General features: G+C 43.6%; 1 protein-coding gene across 2 annotated transcripts in view; it reads left to right on the forward strand.

Annotated features, from left to right (window-relative positions):
- The window catches only part of Fam149a (family with sequence similarity 149 member A), a 57,079-nt gene that overhangs the window by 17,633 nt on the left and 18,232 nt on the right, over positions 1-21,214 (forward strand). For both annotated transcript variants that reach the window (XM_087901049.1, XM_087901050.1), the window contains exons 2-5: positions 17,693-17,800; positions 18,048-18,186; positions 19,416-19,558; positions 20,700-20,825. In XM_087901049.1, coding sequence (XP_087757175.1) covers positions 17,693-17,800; positions 18,048-18,186; positions 19,416-19,558; positions 20,700-20,825 — 516 coding nt within the window. The remainder of the gene's footprint in view (positions 1-17,692; positions 17,801-18,047; positions 18,187-19,415; positions 19,559-20,699; positions 20,826-21,214) is intronic.

The raw sequence follows: 21,214 nt of genomic DNA on the forward strand, positions 1-21,214 counted from the left end.
TAACAAAGGATGAATGTAGTCCATAATTCACAATTGCTTGTTTAAATTCTTTCAGATCATTCATACGTATAGGCTCCCATGTATGTTCTTTAACGACCTTAGGGTTTTTGGAGCCAGTTATCTTTTCTGATGTTATTACTGGAAAGGCAGGTATAACTCTATGTAGACTGAGAGTTTTTTGAGGTGAAGGTTGCCTTTCTACCTTTTGCTCCTGTTCATCAGAGTCTATGATTTCCTCAATCTTATTAAATCTGCTCACCATTGCCTTCTGTAAGTCCTGAATCTCCTGTCCAGTATTATGCTCCAAAGTCTTCATTAACGATTCTAAGGCATGGAGCTTGTCCATCAGAGACACGATATCCTCCTTGGACATAATCCTCATGGCATGTACTGTGCCTTCTTGTATGGAAATCCTGTCAATTAATCTATCATACCCTTTTGATAAAGTCCGATTTTCACATTCAATGGTTATAATCCTCTCAGCTAATGTTTCAGCACTTACAGTCATGGACTGGAGGTTATGAGTCATTTTGGTTGTCCCCTCCTCCAGGGCAGTGACGCTCCCTTCTAAAGAAGCAATATCAGACTGTACCTTCTTGATATTTTGGCCAGTTGACCGAGTCATATCAAACAAAGATCTATTCTCCTCCTTGAGAACTCCAAACTCTGATCTAGTCTCCTGCTTGAAAACTCCAAACTCTGATCTAGTTTCCTCCTTGAAATCTCCAAACTCTTTTTTGAGGAGGTTGGTATCAGTCTGAATTGTTCTTAAGGTTTTAATCTCTGCCCTCAGCATTGTAGATTCAGTCTGTAAGGACTGTATCTTTCTTATAAAATAGCCAAACACCAGAAAAGCAACAGATCCCAGGAATAACAAAGTAAGAGGAATATCTGAGACATCCTTCAGAATATCCTCCATAGCGCAACTGAAAAAACCATTGAACTTTTGGATAGTAATATTTTCCGACATTTTCAATCAAAGGAAATTGTACTTGTATGTATGTATGTATGTATTTATTTTCAACCGAAAAGAAAAATCTTACCTGTAATGACCGTTGCCTGCCAGTAGGAGGTGGGGCGCACCTGAATCCACGTGGCAGTGGTGTTGATTGAGGAAGTAAACTCTAGAATATATACACTCAAATCCAGAGGTTAAATCCACAGATCACAAAAGGTCAGAGAGCTTCTAGTGGCCAATAAACAAGGCAATAAACAAGGCCCTGCTGCTCTGTTCAACCGGATGCAGAGGGTCGTGACACAGCCACTGCGCTGTTGCTAAAGAGGCCTAGTGCTTTGGGCCCCATGTCCCTGTGCTGGGATTAAGGGTCAAGCTGCTTTCAGCACTCCTAATCAGTTATGGGTTTCAAACAGCTTGCTGGAACTTCAAAGGGAGCTTGCGCTGTGAGCTCTTTGACTCACGTTGCAAGGAGAAATTTAAAAATCTGTGCCGAACAGGGCAAAGTAAGCCGGCAGAGACTGTCCGGACCTGTGTATCCTGGGAGGCCGAGCTGGGGGTGGGGGGGTGGGGCGGTTCTTAAACCAAACGCTGGGCGCCAATTATTAACGAATCAATCCCACACCAGTTATGTTTTAAGGGGTTATTTATTTGGCGGGGGGTAAAACTTACATACACCATAAACCGTCAGGAAGGGAGCCTAGTCGCTGGAGCAGGAGCCGGGAGCAGCAGCCGAGACCGAGCACCGGAACCAAGAGCCAGAACCAAGAGAGACCTTATCCGGAACTGCTTCTCTTTTTAAAAGAGAAATATACCACGCCCCAGTGGGCTGGTATTTCAGCAGCTATTGGCTGACGGAGCGGAAATCGCTCCCCACTGCACTGTGGGCTCCTGCTTCAGTGATTATTGGTTGAGGCAGCGGAAGTTACTCCCACAACAGCTATGAAGTAGCAACAAAAATAATTTTATAGTCGCGGATCACCACAATTTGAGGAATTGTATTGAAGTGTCACAGTGTTAGGAAGCTTGAGAACCACTGTTCCAGAAGAAAATTTCAAACAATCATGCCTGGGGATAGTTAAGCCATGCTTTACTAACAGGTCAAAATAATTCCTAGCTGAAATCATGAAAGATTCATAAACTGCACTATAAAACTGAAGAAAATCTTTTAATGAAAGAGACCTCTTAATGGAAGGTTTTTAACTACCCCAAATAACTTTTATGAAGCCATCTAGCCCTATAATTGTGATTAATTGCCAGAAATAGAGTGGGCTAGAAGTTCTTTTTGGGTTGAATTAATGTTTGTTCCAGCTTTACCTAACATCTCTCCGAAAGAGAATAAGACAGAAACCTAACTTGTTACTGGGTAAGGGTTTGAAGCAAAGATCAAGTCACTACTCACAGCAGGGGCTATTAATACTTTTAGAGTTGCTATCTTAGTACAATATCATGTTCCAGCTTCATATATATATATATATATGTATATATATACATATATATATATGATAGATAGATAGATAGATAGATAGATAGATAGATAGATAGATAGATAGATAGATAGATAGATAGACAGATTAACGTGTACGGGTATTTTGTCCAGTGTCTTAGGCTTACTATTGCTGTGATGAAAACCATGATCACTAGGGGAGGATAAGGTTTGTTTGTTTCATTCACAATTTCATGTCACAGTTCATTATCAAAAGCAGTGACTCAAGGCAGTAACTCAAGCAGGGCAGGAATCTGGAGCCAGGAGCTGAGGCAGAGAACATGAAGAAATGTTCCTTAGTGGCTGGCCGCCTCTCCATGGCTTGCTCACAGAATCTGCTTTCTAATAGAACCTAGAACCACCAGCCCACGGATGGCACCACCCCCAGTGGGTTGGGCTCTCCCACATCAATCACAAATTCAGAAAATGCTCTACGGCTGAATCTTTTGGAGGCATTTTTCTCAGGTGAGGCTCCCTACCTTCAGATGACTCTAGCTCGTGACAAGATGACATAAAACTCGCCAGCACAGCTGACTCTTTGTCAACTTCTTGATGCACTAGCTCATCACTGCTAGCCTTTCCTTTCTTGCTCTTCCTCAAGGTCGCCCAATAATATCAACATTACAAACAAATATTCCAAATTTTAAAAGCCCACAGTCTTTTAAACTTCAAACACCCTAAACTAATCAGTTTTTTTTTCAAATCTAAGGTCTTAAAAATTCAGTCTTTCAACTGTAGGCTCCTGTCAAATGAAAAATAACTTAATCACTTCAAGAGGGAAGAACCAGGGCACAGTCGCAATCAAATTAAAGCAAAACCAAACTCCAAAAGTGTAAATAACTCAAGGTTCAGTTAAGCGAGATTTATTCACGATCTTATGGGCTATTCCAAAGGGCTTGAGTCGCTTCTCCGGCTTTGCCCTCTGTAGCATGCATAGCTCGCCTTCTAGGCCTATGCAGGCTTGACACCATTGCTGCTGTTCTTGGTGGTACTGGCATCTCCTAAAATGTTGGGGTCCCTGCTGCAATTGGGCTGCACTTTTATTAATAGCCTCTCCTCGGCCTTCTTCAGAGACCCCAGCCCTGCCACACAGTGCCAAGACTCAGCTTCTCTCCATGACCCCTTCATGCCTTCAAAACCAGTACCACCTGGGTGACTCACACTACCAAATTTCACTGCCAGCATGAGGCACAACCTTCGCCACCTCCAGAACACAGCTCCTGCGTGTTCCCTCTGAAACTTCACAAGTCAGGCCTCCATGGTTTACAATGGTCTTAACATTTTTTTTCCCAAGCTCCTACAGAACAGCTCATGGAGTTCTTAACACTCAATGGCATTCCTAGCCCAAAGTTCCAAAGCCCTTCCATAATCCCCCCCCCAAAACATGTTCAGATCTGTCACAGCAACACCCTACTATCCTGATACCAATATGTCTTAATTAGGGTTACTATTGCTATGACGAAACACCATGACCAAAGCAACTTACTTTACTGTCCCAGGTAACAGTTCATCACTAAAAGCAGTGGGAACACGAACTCAAAGGTCGTGGAGCAGGAACTAGAGGCAAGAGCTAATGGAGAGGCCATGGAGGAATGGTGCTGACTGACCTTCTCATCATGGCGTGCTCAGCCTGCTGTCTTATAGAACTCAGGACCACCTGCCCAAGGATAGCACCACCCACAACGGGCTGGACCCATCCCCATCAGTCACAAATTAAGAAAATACTCTACCAGCTGGATCCTATGGCGGCATTTTTCTCAACAGATAATTCTAGTTTTTATCAGCTTGACAGAATATTAGCCAGCACATCCATTTACCACCTGTGTGCTATGCCCAAGATGCCAGAACAGGGAATTAGACCCCCTGGAACTAGAGCTATGACTGATTTTAAGAGGCTGTGTTGGTGCTGGGACTCAAACTCTGGTTTCTGAAAGAGCAGCCAGTGCTCTTAACTGCTAAGCTTTCTCTCCAGTCATTCTATTATGCTATATTTTGATTAAAGAAACTTCATTAAATGCGTCCTACTTTTGTCTGAAAATCAAATCATCAGGGGTAGGAAAGACAATTTTTTCAACCCAGAAAGTGTGATGGCACGTGCCTCTGAGACTGGTTTTGGGAGGCGGATGCTAGGCCAACCCAGGAAATATAAATGAATGAAGTTTAGTAAAGTCTGATTTTTTTGTGGGGTGTGTTGCTTTTGAGACAGGACTTCAACGTGTTTCCCAGACTGGCCTCAAGCCCGCCACCCCCACCTAAGTGCTAGTATTGGATGGATGGATGCAAGCATCTGTTTTTTTTGTAAAATTTGCTTTTATTTTGTCTTCTATTACGAAAAAAATACCTCAAATTATTTTATAATACTTGGTCACTTTGAATTCCAGCTTTCCCTTCTTGTAATAGTTCTTGCAGATTTGCTCAAACTTTCAAGAACCATGAATATTCTTATGCTTATATAAAAGGAAAAAATACAACCCCAGTGAACTCCTCAAAGCTATTAAGAAGTGATTCCACAGATCCTTTTTTCTGCTTAGCATTTAAAGTCCTCGTTTCTCACCCGCTATGTTCTGTGCTGGCAAGACACAGTAAGGCGGTGTTGTGTTGAGCATCAGAGTCACTGCTAATTAATCTTTGAGCTGCCTTTGCAGCTGTGTGGGATCAGGGTCCATGTGCTGCTGTTGAGGGGTTTGAATAATGTGTGCTTCCCTACTTGTTCACTCGTTTCTAGCTTGCGTATTGGTAATGATTAATCAGGTGTCCTTGTTACTTTCCTATTGTACTGCTCTGATAAAACTCCATGACCAAGGCACCTCATAAAAGAGAGCATTTAATTTGAGGCTTCTGGTTTGAGAAGGTCAGAGTCCGTGGTGGCGGCAGGGACAACTGGGGGCTCACATCTTAATCCACCCAGTAGGAGGTGGGTAGTGGAAGGAAATGGCACAAATCTTTTGAACCCTTAAAGTCTGACTCCAGTAACACTCCTGCTCCTACAAAGCCACCTTCATGTCATTCCCAAACAACCACACCAATTGGGTATTAATTATTCACACTTGGGGTCCTATAGAGCCTTTCTCACTCTGACCACTACAACATGTGTAATATCCTGCATTGTTCCTAGACTCCGATCAAGTTGGAGAAAGCTGGGAGTTATGTATATATGTCTGTATGTGTGTGTGTGTTGTCCTGGAACTACTTCTTGTAGACCCAGACTGGTCTCAAATTCACAGAGATCCGCCTGCCTCTGCCTCCTGAGGGCTGAGATTAAAGGCTTGTGCCAGCACCACCCGGCTGGGCGGTATATTTTGAAATTGCAATAAATACACATATCAAAAATAGCATTTTAACCATTTTTAAATGTAATTAGGGAGTTGGCTAGATTTTAGTGTTGTGCGACCACCATCACTAGCATCTAGCTCCACATCCCCTTCTCCTCCCTCTCCCCTGGAAGCACCACTCTGCTTTCTTCCTCTGCCTCACAGTTGTAGAACTGTGTGCCACTTTTCCCTTTAATGTCTTACTTAGTGTACTTAGCATCATGCTTTTTAAACTTTCATTTACATTTTTGCGTTCACTGTGTGTGCCAAACAGAACATAGCGGATTCATGTGAAGTAGGGGCGTGGTGGCGGGGGCAGTTGACTTCTGTCATGTTTCGTGACAAGGACTTCAAGGTTCGCATCCAAGTGTTTGGTGTCCTAAGACGCTATGGTAGACACACCCCAACCTCCCAGTTGAAACAATAAAAGCTGTGGCCCTTAGTTTCCATTTCTGGTGCAGGAGAATTATCTGTATTCTGTCAATCATATTTTAATAAAACGCTGATTGGCCAGGCAGGCAGTATAGGCGGGAAAGCCAGACAGGAAGTAGGGGTGGAGCAAAGAGACTGGGAGTATTCTGGAAGCAGAAGCTCTCTCTCAGCCACTCCTGTGCAGACCACCGAAGAGGCAACATGTAAGCTGTCACACTGAGAAAGGTACTGAGCCCATGTGGCTAACATAGATAAGGATAATGGGGTAATATATGTTATAAGAGTTAACAAGAAGCCTGACCTAATGGGCCAATCAGTTTATAACCTTATGGAGTCTTGTGTGTGATTTTCTTTGTTACTTGCTGGCTTGTTGGGGTACTGGGCGGGAAAGAAACCCCAACAAGCCGGCCCTCATGTTACAAATGGTGCAGGAGAATTATCTGTATTCTGTCAATCATATTTTAATAAAACGCTGATTGGCCAGGCAGGCAGTATAGGCGGGAAAGCCAGACAGGAAGTAGGGGTGGAGCAAAGAGACTGGGAGTATTCTGGAAGCAGAAGCTCTCTCTCAGCCACTCCTGTGCAGACCACCGAAGAGGCAACATGTAAGCTGTCACACTGAGAAAGGTACTGAGCCCATGTGGCTAACATAGATAAGGATAATGGGGTAATATATGTTATAAGAGTTAACAAGAAGCCTGACCTAATGGGCCAATCAGTTTATAACCTTATGGAGTCTTGTGTGTGATTTTCTTTGTTACTTGCTGGCTTGTTGGGGTACTGGGCGGGAAAGAAACCCCAACAAGCCGGCCCTCATGTTACACATTTCCAACCTCTGAAGCATTTGCTGGTTGTCAGCTAGAAATAAAGCATTAAGTAAAGTAGGATATGAAATGTTTGCAGGCCTGGCTTTGTCTAAGTGCTGTCTGTGCACAGTGGGGGAAGAGTGGACTCTCACTTCTCATGAGGCAGGAAGCAAACCCCAAGAGCCCAGTCAACCCTGGAGTCTTGTAAACGTAAGTTCTCCTTTTGGCTTTGCTCAGCTAAGGGCCCCACAGCAAGAAGAGGAACTTCTGCGTTCTCTCAAGTGTACTTTTCCTGAGCCCTGCATATTCCCTAGCTATCCTGGCCTGACGCAGACGCCAACAGTTCTGTTCCGTGGCTGGAAAGGACTTCTGCGGCTTGTGTTCCCACCCAAAGGCAGAGTGGGTTTTATTTCCAGAGATGGTCGCCAATTATTTCAGGAAGCCTGGCTGAGCACTTCACATGCTAGAGCTAGGGTTCGTGTGCCTGGCTTGGAGTGACAGGCTGTGGGCCTCGTTTTCTTCTGTAATAGGAAAACTCAGCGAGGTCCTCTTCGTCTGTAATCAGAAGTCTAGGGGCTGGCAAGATGGCTCAGTAGGTAAGGCTGCTTGCCGCCACTCCTGAAAACCCAAGTTAGGCTCCTGGGACTCACACGGTGGAAGAAGAGAACCAACTTATACAAGTCGTCTTCTGACCTCTTCTTGTGTGTGCACTAGAATGCTTGTGCATACACACACATGCACACATGCATGCACACACACACACACACACACAAAATCAATCAGCAAACAAAATACAGTAATTAAGTAACTAATATACACCGAGGGGTGAGTACAGGCCAACAGTGACATAGTTTCTGGGCTCGAGTGCTTTGAGAAGTAGGGCGTGGCTGTGAATTGACATAAGAACCATCAAACACATGAACCGGAACCATGGTTCTCACAGTCTCAGCTTGGGTCCACGGAGAGCAGGACCCCTGAGATTTGGTGAGAAACCCAACTTCTCACCCCGTAACTGCTGAAGTGGAAAGAGTAAGGCAAGGTCTAATGACTCGCTTTCTGACCAATGCTCAGGGGATACAGGTGCGGGTGAAAAACTGAGACCTACAGAACTCAGTTGTGATCTGGGGGAGCAGAAGTCAGTGGGCACATTGGATTCTGTACATAGATTCTCAGACAAGCTGTAATGTCTATGTTATCTCAATTTGCAGCTTTTTGGAAGTAGTTTTGGGCTTGTCTTATTTTAAGACAGATTTGAAGCTAAACAATTGTAGTGGCATTTCATTTGTATTTTAATAAATTAAGCTTGCCTGAAGATCAGAGAGTAAAACAGCCCCATTGGTTATCCTTACAGACCAGGCAATGGTAACACACACCTTTAATCACAGTAGACGCACTAGTTGCCACAGAAACCAGGCAGTGCATGCTTTTAATCCCAGTCCTAGAGAGGATTATAAAGTGGGAGAAAACAGTTCTCAGTGACAGGCTCATTCTGAGATTCCTGGAGGCAGGATCACCATTTAAGACTGAGGTCAAGGTAAGAGTCAGTAGCTGACTACTTTGCATTTTGGATCTTCAGGCTGAACCACAATTTCTCTCTCTGAGCTTTTATTAATCATGCATCAAACGACAGAGTTTGAAATGCTTATATGGTAATGGTTATAAGTATGAATAAAAGCACAGAGTGAGTCTCCTTCTGCCATGTAAAGATGTTCCACAGAGTTATATTGAGATCAGGCAAGGCAAACCAGTATGAGAAATAGGTTTCCAAGAGCCAGTCAAGTGTTAGGGACAACTCCTGCTCCCATGGTTAGGAGTCTCACAACTCACAGGGAGAGAGAGAGAGAGAGAGAGAGAGAGAGAGAGAGAGAGAGAGAGAGAGAGAGAGAGAGAGAGAGAGAGAACCTAGGTCTGATTCCATGCAGGCTCCCTGGTTGTTGATTCAGACTTTGTGAGTTCCTATGAGCCAGGTTAGTTGTTTCTGTGGGTTTTCTTATTATGCCCTTGACCCCTCTGGCTCCTAAAATCCTTCCTACCCCTCTTCATCTGGATTCTCTGAGCTTGGCCTGATGTTTGGATGTGGGTCTGCATCTGTTTCCATCAGTTGCTAAATGAAGATTCTCCGATGACAATTGGGGTAGTCACCAGTCTGATCACAGGAGATGATCAATTCAGGCTATGTGTCCACTATTGCTAAGAGTCTCAGCACTTGCCATCATTGTAGATTCATGGAAGTTTTCCTTGTATCAGGGGTCTACTTGATTCCTAAATTCCACCCTATCAAGACATCTTTCATTATTCTCCCTTCATCCACCTTTCAACCCAATCCCTCCTGTTCCCATCCCTACCTGCCCCCAGTGTACCCAGGAGGTCGCTTCCATTTCCCTTTCCCAGGGAAATCCACCCATTTCTCCTTTGGGTCCATTTTGTTATCTAGCCTCTCTGGGGCTATGCATTGTAACCTGGTTATTCTTTACTTTACAACTAATATTCACTTATGAGTGAGTACATACCGTGTATGTCTCCTGGATCTGAGTTACCTTACTCAGGATGATTTTATTTTATAGTTCCATCCATTTGTCCACCGATGTCATAATGTCAAAGTTTTAACAGCTAAGTAATACTCCATTGTGTAAATGTACCACATTTTCTTCTGAGATACTATCTTAGACCTGTTAGAATGACTAAAAACCCTGATGACAACTTATGTTGGAGAGGATGTGGAGTAAGGGGAGCACTCATCCATTGCTGGTGGGAGTGCAAACTTGTACAGCCACTTTGGAAATCAGTATAACAGTTTCTCAGAAAACTGGGAATCAGCTTACCTTAAGATCCAGCTGTACCATTCTTGGCCATATACTCAAAGGGATGCTCAATCACACCACAAGAATACTTGCTCAGGTGTGTTCATAGCAACTTTATTCGTAATAGCCAGAACCTGGAAACAATCTAGATGTCCTTCAACTGAAGAATGGATAAAGACAAATCTTTATAAAGTAAATATATGAGCACAGAATGTGTCAATTTGGATAAAACTGCTAGCTCTTGGCAATTTGCAAAACGTTGCTGACCTTATTTTTCTCTTCTGTATAGGAGAGAAGCGTCACTTGGGATAGTTTTGAAACTTAGAAGTAGAATACTTAGTGAATCCACCCATGTAGATGCTAATACTAGGACATTTCCTGCCTGCTGTATTTGTCAGATAATTGTCTCAGAAAGGGTGATTCCTGGTCTAAACAGGGTTCTCCATCTATTCTGGGATGAAAATCTCATCAATCCCAAATCTCAAAGAAGCAAAACAAACAAAAACTCAAAAGACAAAACAATAAAACACATAGTTTTATGTTCAGTGCAAGGATTATAATGACAAAAAAGTGACATGGCGCCATCTATTGGCTTTCTCCCAGTGTTGAATGACAATATTTCCATACCAGTGTCTTGGATAACCAGCAATAAATAAGGAAGGTTAATGTATGTAAATGGAGATTGTTCTTTCATTTTTCTGGTCTCCCAGACCCAAATAATCACACAGAAACTTTATTATTTACAACACTGCTTGGCCAACAGCTCAGGCGTATTCCTAGCTAGCTCTTATATCTTAAATTAACCCATTTCTATTATTTTATATTTTACCATGAGGCTCATGGTTTGTTACCTCTTGCTTCTTGGGCGGCTACATGGCATCTCCCCAACTCCACCTTCTTTCCTCCTCTATCTCTGTCTTGCTATGTTCTGCCCTGCCACAGATCAAAATAGCTTCTTTATTAACCATTGGTAATAAAACATATTCACATCATACAGAGGGGAATTCCACATCAAGTGTAAGTGTTTTTAAGTATGTTATTTCAAATTTTACAGTGGCTTCCTATAAGAATGCTCTGTTTTTAGAAACTGTTACTATAGTACCTTTGTCACAGAGCCAATCACCATTGATGTTGCTATTAACTGGGCTCATTTTTTTCTGATTCCACTAGATTATTAGGTATTAGTCAGTGTTCTCCAGGATAACAGAATGAATTGGAAACATACATGTGAATGTGCACATGTGTACGCACATGTATATGTGCGTAGCTGTGTGTATAAATGAGTATTCATTTATAAATGTGTATTCACTTATTCTCTTCTGGGCAGTGGTGGATGGTCTAGAATCTAGACTCCAGAATCTCCAGATCCGTTGGATGATAAGATTTTATCACTTTATTACTTAAGCAAGCGGTGTTGCTCTAGATTTTGAAATTAGAACCAAGATAGAAGTGAATGAAATGTCATAGATAGAAATAGATGAGAATGGAACTATTTGCATGTTGAACAGAATGCACAGGAAATAGGAGACAGGGCAAGAGATATGAATAATTAAGCAGTCTGGGTCTAGTCATGGACTAGATGATCATTGTCTCAGCTCAGATCCTTGCTCCTCCAGGGTTTGACTTATGAAGACCTCAGAAACAGCTGCTTATTTTATATCACCTGACTTTTAAAGATTTAAAAACAAATAAAACCTATCAGAGGGTCCACAGTTATTCCATCCACATCCCACTGTCCACTCTGTGTGTGGAAGGCTGATGGCTCCTTTTGTAACCGGTGCTTTCAGGGCCAAAGCCATGGTTCTGGCAGTAACGGTAAACTCTGCCATTCGTTCAATGTGCCAGTTAAAGAGAGCAAAGGTGAAAGTAAAGATGAGTAACGATGGAAAAAATGCAGAGAGAAATTTTATTTCAGTGTTATTACATTGGGAGGGGAAACCAATAAAGGGGTCCAATGAGCCGACATCCATCTTCAGGATCCTAGCCTGAATGTCATACTTTAAACAGAAGAAGTTGAGCAAGGACCAAGACTGAATAATCAAGCAACCTTGGTCCAGATGCAGACTAAATGCATTGTTTCGGCCCAGAACCCGCTCTTCGGTCCTCCCAGGCAGTCCACAGAAGTCCTTATTTCTAAAACTGACAAGATGTTTTTGAGAACGTGATTACTTCAGCTCTAGGGCGTGGCACCATCCTCATGAATAATTAATTTCCTTGGGGTGTGGTACGCCCTGTGGTACATCATTCTAGGGCTCAAAAAATTGGAACGATGCCTTCTCTCTGCCTTCAGCCAAAGCAATGGCGACAGACAGAAAATGAAGACAGAGATGACAGTTTTTGTCCTGCTTTTCATCATTCTTTGGGATTACGTGAGGAGTCGATGCTTCAGCAGTAACGGCTGCAAGCACCTGTTTGGGCAGCTTTGTTCAGACCTCGGATGCAGGGGAAATGGCCTGTAAGCAGCAGTGTCATGCACATTCGGAAGTGCTGGGACTTGGCTCTTGAGAAGGCTGATGGTGTTAGAGGTGGGAGCAGGTCAATAGCTTGTGACCAGCAGGAGAGCTGCTGGGGGTGCAAGATGGCTGCAGATCCTTTGACGTCCTTCCCCACGAGAAGCGGTATTTAATGTCTATGTGTTTGCCCCCATGGCTGCTCTGTTTATAGTACGTAGCAGAGGTGTCACCGTAAATTTCATGCCAGGCTCTGATGGAACTGACAGCGTCTACTCTAGGTTCTTGGAGGTCAGCACAACCATGTTGAATGGTGGCAGGAATGACTTGAAGAAGTCTCGAGATGACACAAAAGGAAGGTCCAGCTAAAATTAGGCATTTCGCCCCATATTAGCCACTGCGTGAAGCCGATGTGAATCCTCCAGACCAGACTGGTCACCAGGTAAAAGTATACGTGACCTCACGTGGAGCAGAAAACAGTCTTGACAGCATATCTGAATTCTATAGATCGTGAACGTGGGAAAATGAGTTTTTATGTTTTTTAAAAAATATTTTTTAAAACTAAAATACAATTGACATTGTTTACCCCCTCCATTTTCTTCCCCAACTCTTCCCATACACCTCCTCACTCCCTCTCAAACTCATGGCCTCTATTTTTTAAAAATGATTGTTATATATGCGTATAAATGTATGACTAAATAATCCTAATTATATAAGTAAAATCTGTTCAGTCCATATAATGTTACTTATATGTCTGTGAGTTCAGGGCTGAGCATTTGATATTGGAGATGGATTTTTCGCCCTTCCCTGGGGAAGGCTGTTTCTCCCATTCAGCATTGTTTAGTTGCCTGTTTCTTTGAGGATGACAACAGTGGCTATGCTAATGAAAAGGGGGAGGGGCTTCTCATGGGCTTCTACCTTAGAGTTTTCAGTTTGATTTTTTTATAGTTGGAGATTGCCCTCAGGTCTCATACATGCCAGATAAGCAGTTTATCACTGAGTTGCATACCTAGAACCATCATTTCATTCCAGTAAATTAGCTGTGTATTGGTATTCAAAAGTAGATATCTGGGCTGGGTGGTGGTGGCACATGCCTTTAATCCTAGCACTCAGGCAGAGGCAGGCAGATCTCTGTGAGTTTGAGGCCAGCCTGGTCTGTAAGAGGTAGTTACAGGACAGGCTCCAAAGCTACACAGAAACCCTGTCTTAAAAAACAAACAAGAGAGAGAGAGAGAGAGAGAGAGAGAGAGTATAGTTGGACTAGAAGTACAAATATCTGGGAGAAGTTGCTCTAGACACCACTCACACAACCGCAATTGATGCAAAAGCAAGAGGATTTTTATTCTGTCACAACAGGGCCCTTCAGGTTCGGGATATGAAGGACATTCGATAGCTGTTACAGCCCATCTTTTAAAGCAAAAAGCCACAGACACAAAATGGGGAACCTGTAGGTTGTTTTCCAATTGGAATAAATCCAATTTATTCAAAGGGTTACTAGCAGTGATTGGTCTATTCCAGGGCAGGAGAATAGCTGCGTGGTCAGGTGAGATAAGGGGAGCATCTGTGGCCTTCCTGACCTTGTTTCAATGACTAAATCGAACATCAGGAACTGAGTCAACATCTGTGGGTTGTCTTTGCCTTAATTCCCAGAATGGAGTTATGTTTGAAGATTATTCACAAGGACACAGGAGGATGAGCAGTCCAGCATGTGTGTGTGTGTGTGGTGGTGGGGGGGGGGTGACTGTCCCGTTTCCAAATGCTAAGAGGCTTCAGAAAATGTCTTTAGAGCTGAGAGGTCTCAGAAATGCATTTAGAGTCTTTCAATATATATATTTCAATGTATGTATACACACACACACACACACACACACACACACACACACATGAATGAGATAGCTCACATTTATAATCTTATTGGTCACTCAGGAGTCTGAAACAACAGGTTCAACTACAGTTGGAGGCTAGCTCTGGCTACACAGTGAGTTCCCAACCAACTTGGGCTACAAAGAGTGAGACCTCATTTCAAATCATGAAAGAAAACAAACCGGGCATTAAAAAGCTAATGAGTCAAGCAGCAAGGATGTTCTTTGGTTTACAGTAAAATGACCGGTTTGCATGACTTTAAGCACCTATTTTGCAAAAAGAGAGACAGCACGGGAAGGGATGCTAATCTTGCGTGTCATCAGACCCAAAGCTCCAACTAATTGAATAATTAATTGATCACGCATTTACGAGATCTGGGGCTTGGTTATTTTAAACCTCTCTTGCCTTCTCACTTGAAACCTTGCATCTCATCCATGCGGGGAGGAAGGATGTGAAAATCTCCTATAGTTCTTTGCCTTTCTCTTGGGAATCCATATGCTCTTTTGGAGAAGCTAGGCTGGAAGCACCACGGCTTGGGAAATCCAGATTTTAAAGAGGACTATGGGGTTGGCCCGGGTAGGCCACCAAAACTCTCGTCCCTGTATAAAGAAATCTGTGATCTACCAAAGCAGTGGCCCTGGCCAGAGAGGGCGGGAAGGGGCGGGGAGTGTTGGCCACGATTCTGCCCACTCCCGTCCCGGCCGAGGCGTTGGGCAGGAGAGATCCGAGGGTTGGGAGACCTCGCTATGGCATCCAGCCTCCGCCGGACCTGAGGGTCCGAAGCGGGAAGCCGTGCCCGGAGCCCCGCGAGCCGCCGCGCCCATGGGCCCCACTGGTCGGGCAGAGGGCACCGCTGGCTGCATCTCTGCGGGCTCGTGGGTCCCGGGCGCGCCGCTGCGGCAGGAGCAGCGCTAGCGGGGCTCGGGGCGCAGGGCTGGGCGGGCGCGGAGCTGAGGCCCCGGGAACGCGGGGACATGTGGCGGCCTTCGCCCCGCGTGGGGCCGGTGCGGGGAGCCACCGCACCGTGGTGCCCAGGCCTCGAGGCTCCGGGCCCGGCCTGTGGGACATAGAGCAGAGTCTGGGGCTCATTGTGATTGGGTAAGTTCGCCATCCGAGTCGGATGCAGTGAGTTTTAGATCATGACTTTTTTTTTTTTCCCTGAGAAGTGCGTGGTGTTTTCCTTGACCCGCAAAGGCGAAATCCACCCGGTTTGTGCGTTCCTTCCGGCATTCATTCATGAAATTGTACGGCGCTGACATCAGCAGGCCTTCCCAAATGACGTTACTGCTTTGCTTCTGCAAGAAGCAATTAGGGTTGCTTCTTGGGCTTGGGGGGACCACCCTTTCGTGTGTTTGTTATAGAATCTAAAATCAGATCCTTGTTGGCCTTAATTAGTGGGGTAGAGCGCTTGCTTAGCAGGCATGAGGCCCTGTGCTAAACACTCTGCCCCGCATTAAAAAAAAAAAAAAAAACACTGAAAACGTCACCATTCTGCATTTTGATGTAGAGATTATACTTATTATACTTATTTCAAACACTCCCCTCAAATGGTGTTTTGAAGACTGTGAGGATTGTTAACATTTGAATTCTCACAGTACAGTTCTACCCAAGTTTGCAAGTTATCAAAAATCAACCTTAAAAAAATAATAATAATTAAAAAAAAAACAGAGGAAGTCAAATCTCTGGATGAAGTACTGAAGAGCTAGCTATTCAGCCCTAACTTCGATGTGCCCGTTAAGTTAGTTAGTGCATTGTGGTTCCATTCAGTACACCCGGAGGGAGCCCACCTCTTGATTTCAAATGTAGACATGACAAAATTGTTACTCTCTCTAAAACGTAAGCTTCAGGAAAGAACTAACATAAGATCATCAAATGTCTATATATTAGATATCATAGCAGACATTGCACGGGATATAGGTTTTAAAATAGTTACAGCATAGGATATGTCCCGTAAGTTTGCATGTTTTTTAGGCTGAGTAGACTATGGAGGAGTTGGCAGTTTACAGAGGAGTAAGCTGCTTAAGCTATGCACAGAATGACAGATCAGCGTTTGGCTAGAGAGAAACATAATAATAACATAATATAAGAAACAAAGACCCTTTGTGACTGTGTTTGGAATTCACCATGTTAGGACCTTATGCTCCCTGGAAAGCGCTCCTGTTAGCCTTCCTGCAGTGAGGTCACTCCCATCTTCTCCACAGCCTTCTAGGGAGGATGGTTGCTGTGTTGTCTGTTTACAGAAGTGGGTGTTGAGGTCATGTGTCAGCGACTGGTCCACCGTGAAGATGGTGTCGGGAAAGACTGACATTAAAGTCATCCATGACACCAAAGTTTTAAAGTTTCTGGATGGTGTGTTAGCTCACATCTAAATTACACTCCTTAAGGCTCCAAATACGTCTACATGACGCAATATTGGTTGATCTTGAAATAGCTGGTTTGTAAGAATTTCTATGATTACCTAAGAGTTGAATCACAATGTGAGTGATTTTAAAGATGATTTAGAAACAACTGAGCAGGGCCAATAAAAAGGTGTCTTATTATCACAAGAGCTGGACAGCGGGTATGGCTCAGTGGCAGAGCACCTGCCTCATATACAGAGTCTCTGGGTTCAAGTCCAGCAGCACCAGACTAAAGAAAAGTGTAAAACCGTGCACTGTGCTATGTCCTTTTCTCTGTTCCTCTTCAGCATCTTTGCCTGAAAATTATTTAACTGTACCTATGAGATATAGGTAGATGAAATGAAAAATAGCACAATTCTGTTAATCATTGTGCAAAAAAAAAAAATCAGTGGAAGGTAGATGTCTTTGACTAGCCTCTGCAGACAGTGTTAATTTGTATGAGAGCCCCCTTTGTGATAAAAAGACGATAAGTATGTAGGGAAAGGCAGAGTGTTTTCCATGTATATTAAAAATACAAATGTTAAAAGTTTGGTACCATTTTTAATTAGAAGCAAAGCCAGCTTTTGTTTCTAAAGCACACTGAGTGGTGTCTTTCTCTCAAACACTGAAAGCTGGAGTCTTCTTCCTCCATCTTCAGGTAATATGTGTTTTATTTCTATGGAAATTCATGATTCCTACTAACAAGCAAAAGTGGTTCATTGCTACACATGCAGACGATGTTTTGAGGAGGAGGAAGAAATATTCTGGGAGGTTCACTGAGAAGGCATTTAATGATTAACACGAACTGTACCAGGTCGGTTTAATAGTTTACTTAGATTTTAGATGTTCTAATTTTCCATTCAACTTTAACATTTCAGAACCCTTTAAGATGCAGAATACATACCAGACAACAACCCAGCCCATATTCTACTTGCCAAGTGGAAAAGAACAGAAGTACGGCCAACGATTCCAGCAACTTTGTGTTTTCTGACTCCACTGCAAACAGCTGTTAACTATGTTTTCAGATTACTTAAATATTTATGAAGGTTATTGACAACCCTTGATTCTAAGAAAAAATTAAAATAAGGAGTTCCTAGGCCTCAGCGGCAAGGGGAGAGGGGCTTACGAGCAGGGGCATCGTAAGTCAATGAAGGGCACATGTGATCATGCTGGAGCCTGGTCCGACTTCCTTGGCTTCTTTTCTTTTCAGAAGGGGGCTTTCGGAAGGACTCAGGAAGCACAGCTCCGCCAAGAGCAGAGATCCTCTCCCCACAAATTTTACCAGAAGCGTACAGAAAGCCATTGACAAATATGCCAGGTAAGAAGTAATCATTTTAAATGCTGCTGGTGTCCCAGGCAAAAACGTGCATAATAAATATGGGGGAGGGAGTTGACAATACGGATTGTCACATTACCAATTGTTAAACCACTGTTAAACCATTTGCTGTGAACTTGGCAAATACATTTACGAGAACAAAGAGGAAATGAGCCTAGAGAAGTCAAGCCCATGCCGGATGTCCACTCTTCCCAACTCACATGTTTGTCATCTGTGTTCCTTCCCGCAGTGAGTCCCCCTCATCCTTTTCATCCAGTGGGAGCCGCACGCCCACGGAGGCCCACAATTCATGGCCTGGCTCTTCCACACAGAGTTCCACCACTGGATTGTCCACAGAGAGGAGCTCAGTTTCTTCTTGGAGAGATGATGTATGTCTTTTTATAATTTCAATAACCTGTGGATATGGTTTATGGGGGAATAACCTAGTAATTTATTTATTCGTGTGTGTGTCAGGGGTGGTTTGGTGGCTATACACTCAACTGTGATGCCCATTCAGAGGTCAGAGGTCAATTTTGAATATCTTCTATCATTCTCTGCGTCTTTTTCCCCTTAGACAGGGTCTCTCACTGAACCTGGAATTAACCCAGGGATCAGCCTCTCTCTACCCTGCCCCTGGCCTGAAATTACAGGTACAGGCTCCCACACCCAGCTTTCCCTTGCATGCTAAGGATCCAAGCCAGGCCCTCACTTTACACAATGAGCTACCTCCCTGCCCTAAGAATTCCTTTTCTATGTTCAAAAAGAATCTATTTACATTTATCTCATCAGTATTAAATATATCATAGATATTATATATATATACACATTTATACTGTTATATGTGAAAGTATCAAAATGTCAAAATATAGAGAAAAATAAATTTTCTGATTAGTTCATAGTCCATTGTCTTAGCTATTGTTCATTTTGTTTTCCCCATTCTACAACCCTGCCTGCCATTGTACTTGTGGCTAGAAACTTGAGATAAAACCTTGACAGCTAACACAAGTAAGAGAAGGTTTGGGAAAGCAAAGACTGTGAAATATCTCCATGGTTAGAAGGACCCTGACACCCCACATGTACCCTCCACCAAGTCAAATATTTCACTTTTGCCTTCTAACCTGGAACAAGCCCTCAACTTTCACTCAACTTTGGGTATTTTGTGACTGTGGGATTCTCAGATAGGTGAGTTATTTAGCTACTGTTCTGGTTTTGCTAAGATTTACAGAATCCTTAGTCTCCTTTGTCCTTCCCCCCAATCCCATTCCCGGGGAGGATGGCTATGTAACGATGTGTATCTGTGTCTATGAGGACTCTTAAATGAGTCTCATAATTGATGTTGCAAACCTCATCTTTATTTAACAGTTAATGAATGAGAAGCTTAATATAGGATGTCACTGATCAGAAAGTAAACATTGGTACACTGGTCCATCTGGCTACAGAGTTCACAGTTTTACCTTGATTTACTCCTTCTCTTTCAGTGGTCTTCAGTTTATAAATACTGACTATGAAGCCCATGTTCTCTGACTTTTGGGGTGGTATTGGAGTGATGAGTTCAAATCCTTCAAGGGTAATGTGGCCACAAACTAATGGGGCATTTGAATATATGCTTCTGTTTCAGGAATTTGACAAAGTCAATGCTCAGAAAGTCCGGCAGCTGTTTTGGGAGGTCGAGGAAATGCTATTCGAAGGGAAAGTGAGTCCCCAGACCCAGAATCTTCTGGCCGAATGCAGCGAGTGGGCAACGAGATCCCTCCATCTCAGGTATGGAAATGGCCACAAACGGCTGCTGGGATGGGGGTTTGATCAGTGCACAATTCCGTTTATTCAGCCAACATAGTGTGACTGAGCGCGTTTACCCAGTCAGAGTATTTCTCTGGAACACAGTCCTTTCTCGACAAGTCACACCCTTTATAACAGGTCCCAAAGAAACCTTGTCAATGGCGGGGTCACATGCCTTTAATTTGGCAGAAGAAAATCTGGGTCACTCTCAGAAAGATGTCATATCCATGGCAGGTGCAAGAGTCCGAGGAGGGACCCTTCATCTCCGCATTCACTCTGTGTGAGTGGCAGGCATCTGTCATCACTGAGCCCATGAGCGCAGGGGAGGGGAGGTGGGTGGTCATGGTGATGCTCCAGGGACCAGGTGATCATTTGCTGAGAAACAGGCTAGACGGTCCTATTCTTGCTGTCTCTATTTTTTTTCATATCACGGGGACATTTATTATGATTTTTTATAAACAAGATGGGAAAATGTAGATTTGTTGGAACAGAGGCATTGCTTTCTTCAACCTCCTTTGCTACTTAGGAGGAAATCCGTTTTAGTGTTCTCCAGCTCTGAGCTGAGGAGAATAAATTAGAATACTAACATGACTCTTCTAATTAGCTTGTCAAGGGGATTAAAAAATTGTCTTAGCTAGATGAGGTGATAAATGCCTATAATCCTGGTGTTTAGGAGGTTGACAGGGGCGTTGTGAGTTGAAAACCAGCCGGGGATACATATAAGGCATATGTATATGTATTTTTATCTTCTGGGTCTATTGGAATTACCACCTGCAGCAAGTTTCTCTGTGCCCTTCTTTGCCCTAGACGCTTAGGTCAGACACACACTCCGGTGAGGTAAGTATGATTCTGATTTGCACCTGACCAACCAATAAATGAAATAAGTGGTGAAGGAGCTGGGCACCTCTGCTCACAGTCTCTGTCTGGACTCTGAGCCATTCTGTCCTCTCCGAGTCTGAGCTTTGTCTCCAACACCATGGTGGCTCTCTTGACCCTGTGCACACTCCACCGCACCCCTTGTGTCTTTCAGAAGCAGCATTGGATCCTGTTTAGAATTAGGAAACATTTTTCCTTTGTCTGAGAAAAGAAAATCCTCAACTTCTTAGCTTTTCTTCCTTTGCAGGCTGTTAGGAAGACAACTCATTCCGCCCAGTGATGAAGGTTTTCGACACTTCCAGGGGAGCCTGCCTCGTTCTGCTACCCACGAACCTTTGCCTCCTGTTTCTGACCACATCAGCAGTGTCAGAGAGTAAGTTTACACACACACACACACACCAACACACACACACACACCCACCCACACACACACACACACACACACACATCATATTTGTAGCCAGCATGGTAGTGCACACATGTGATCTGAGAACTTGAGGGGTTGAGCAGAAGGATCAGGGAATTTTCAGCCACTTTGCAAACTTGAGGCAAACCTGGGGCAAGCCTAGGCTGCCTGAGACTCTGTCTCACAAAACCTTAACCCCCAAATATTTGTTAACTTTATCATAGTTCTTCTTCCCATGTTTAACTCTTCCATGAGTCTTGGCTTCAACTAATTTGCATGCACATCTGGAATAGTTGGGGACAATGTTTTTCATGAGATGCTTCTGATCCTAGATCGATGCTTGCCTTTAGACGTGT

The sequence above is a fragment of the Myodes glareolus genome, chromosome 23 (assembly GCF_982192425.1).
Source record: "Myodes glareolus chromosome 23, mMyoGla1.1, whole genome shotgun sequence".
Classification (NCBI taxonomy): domain Eukaryota; kingdom Metazoa; phylum Chordata; class Mammalia; order Rodentia; family Cricetidae; genus Myodes; species Myodes glareolus.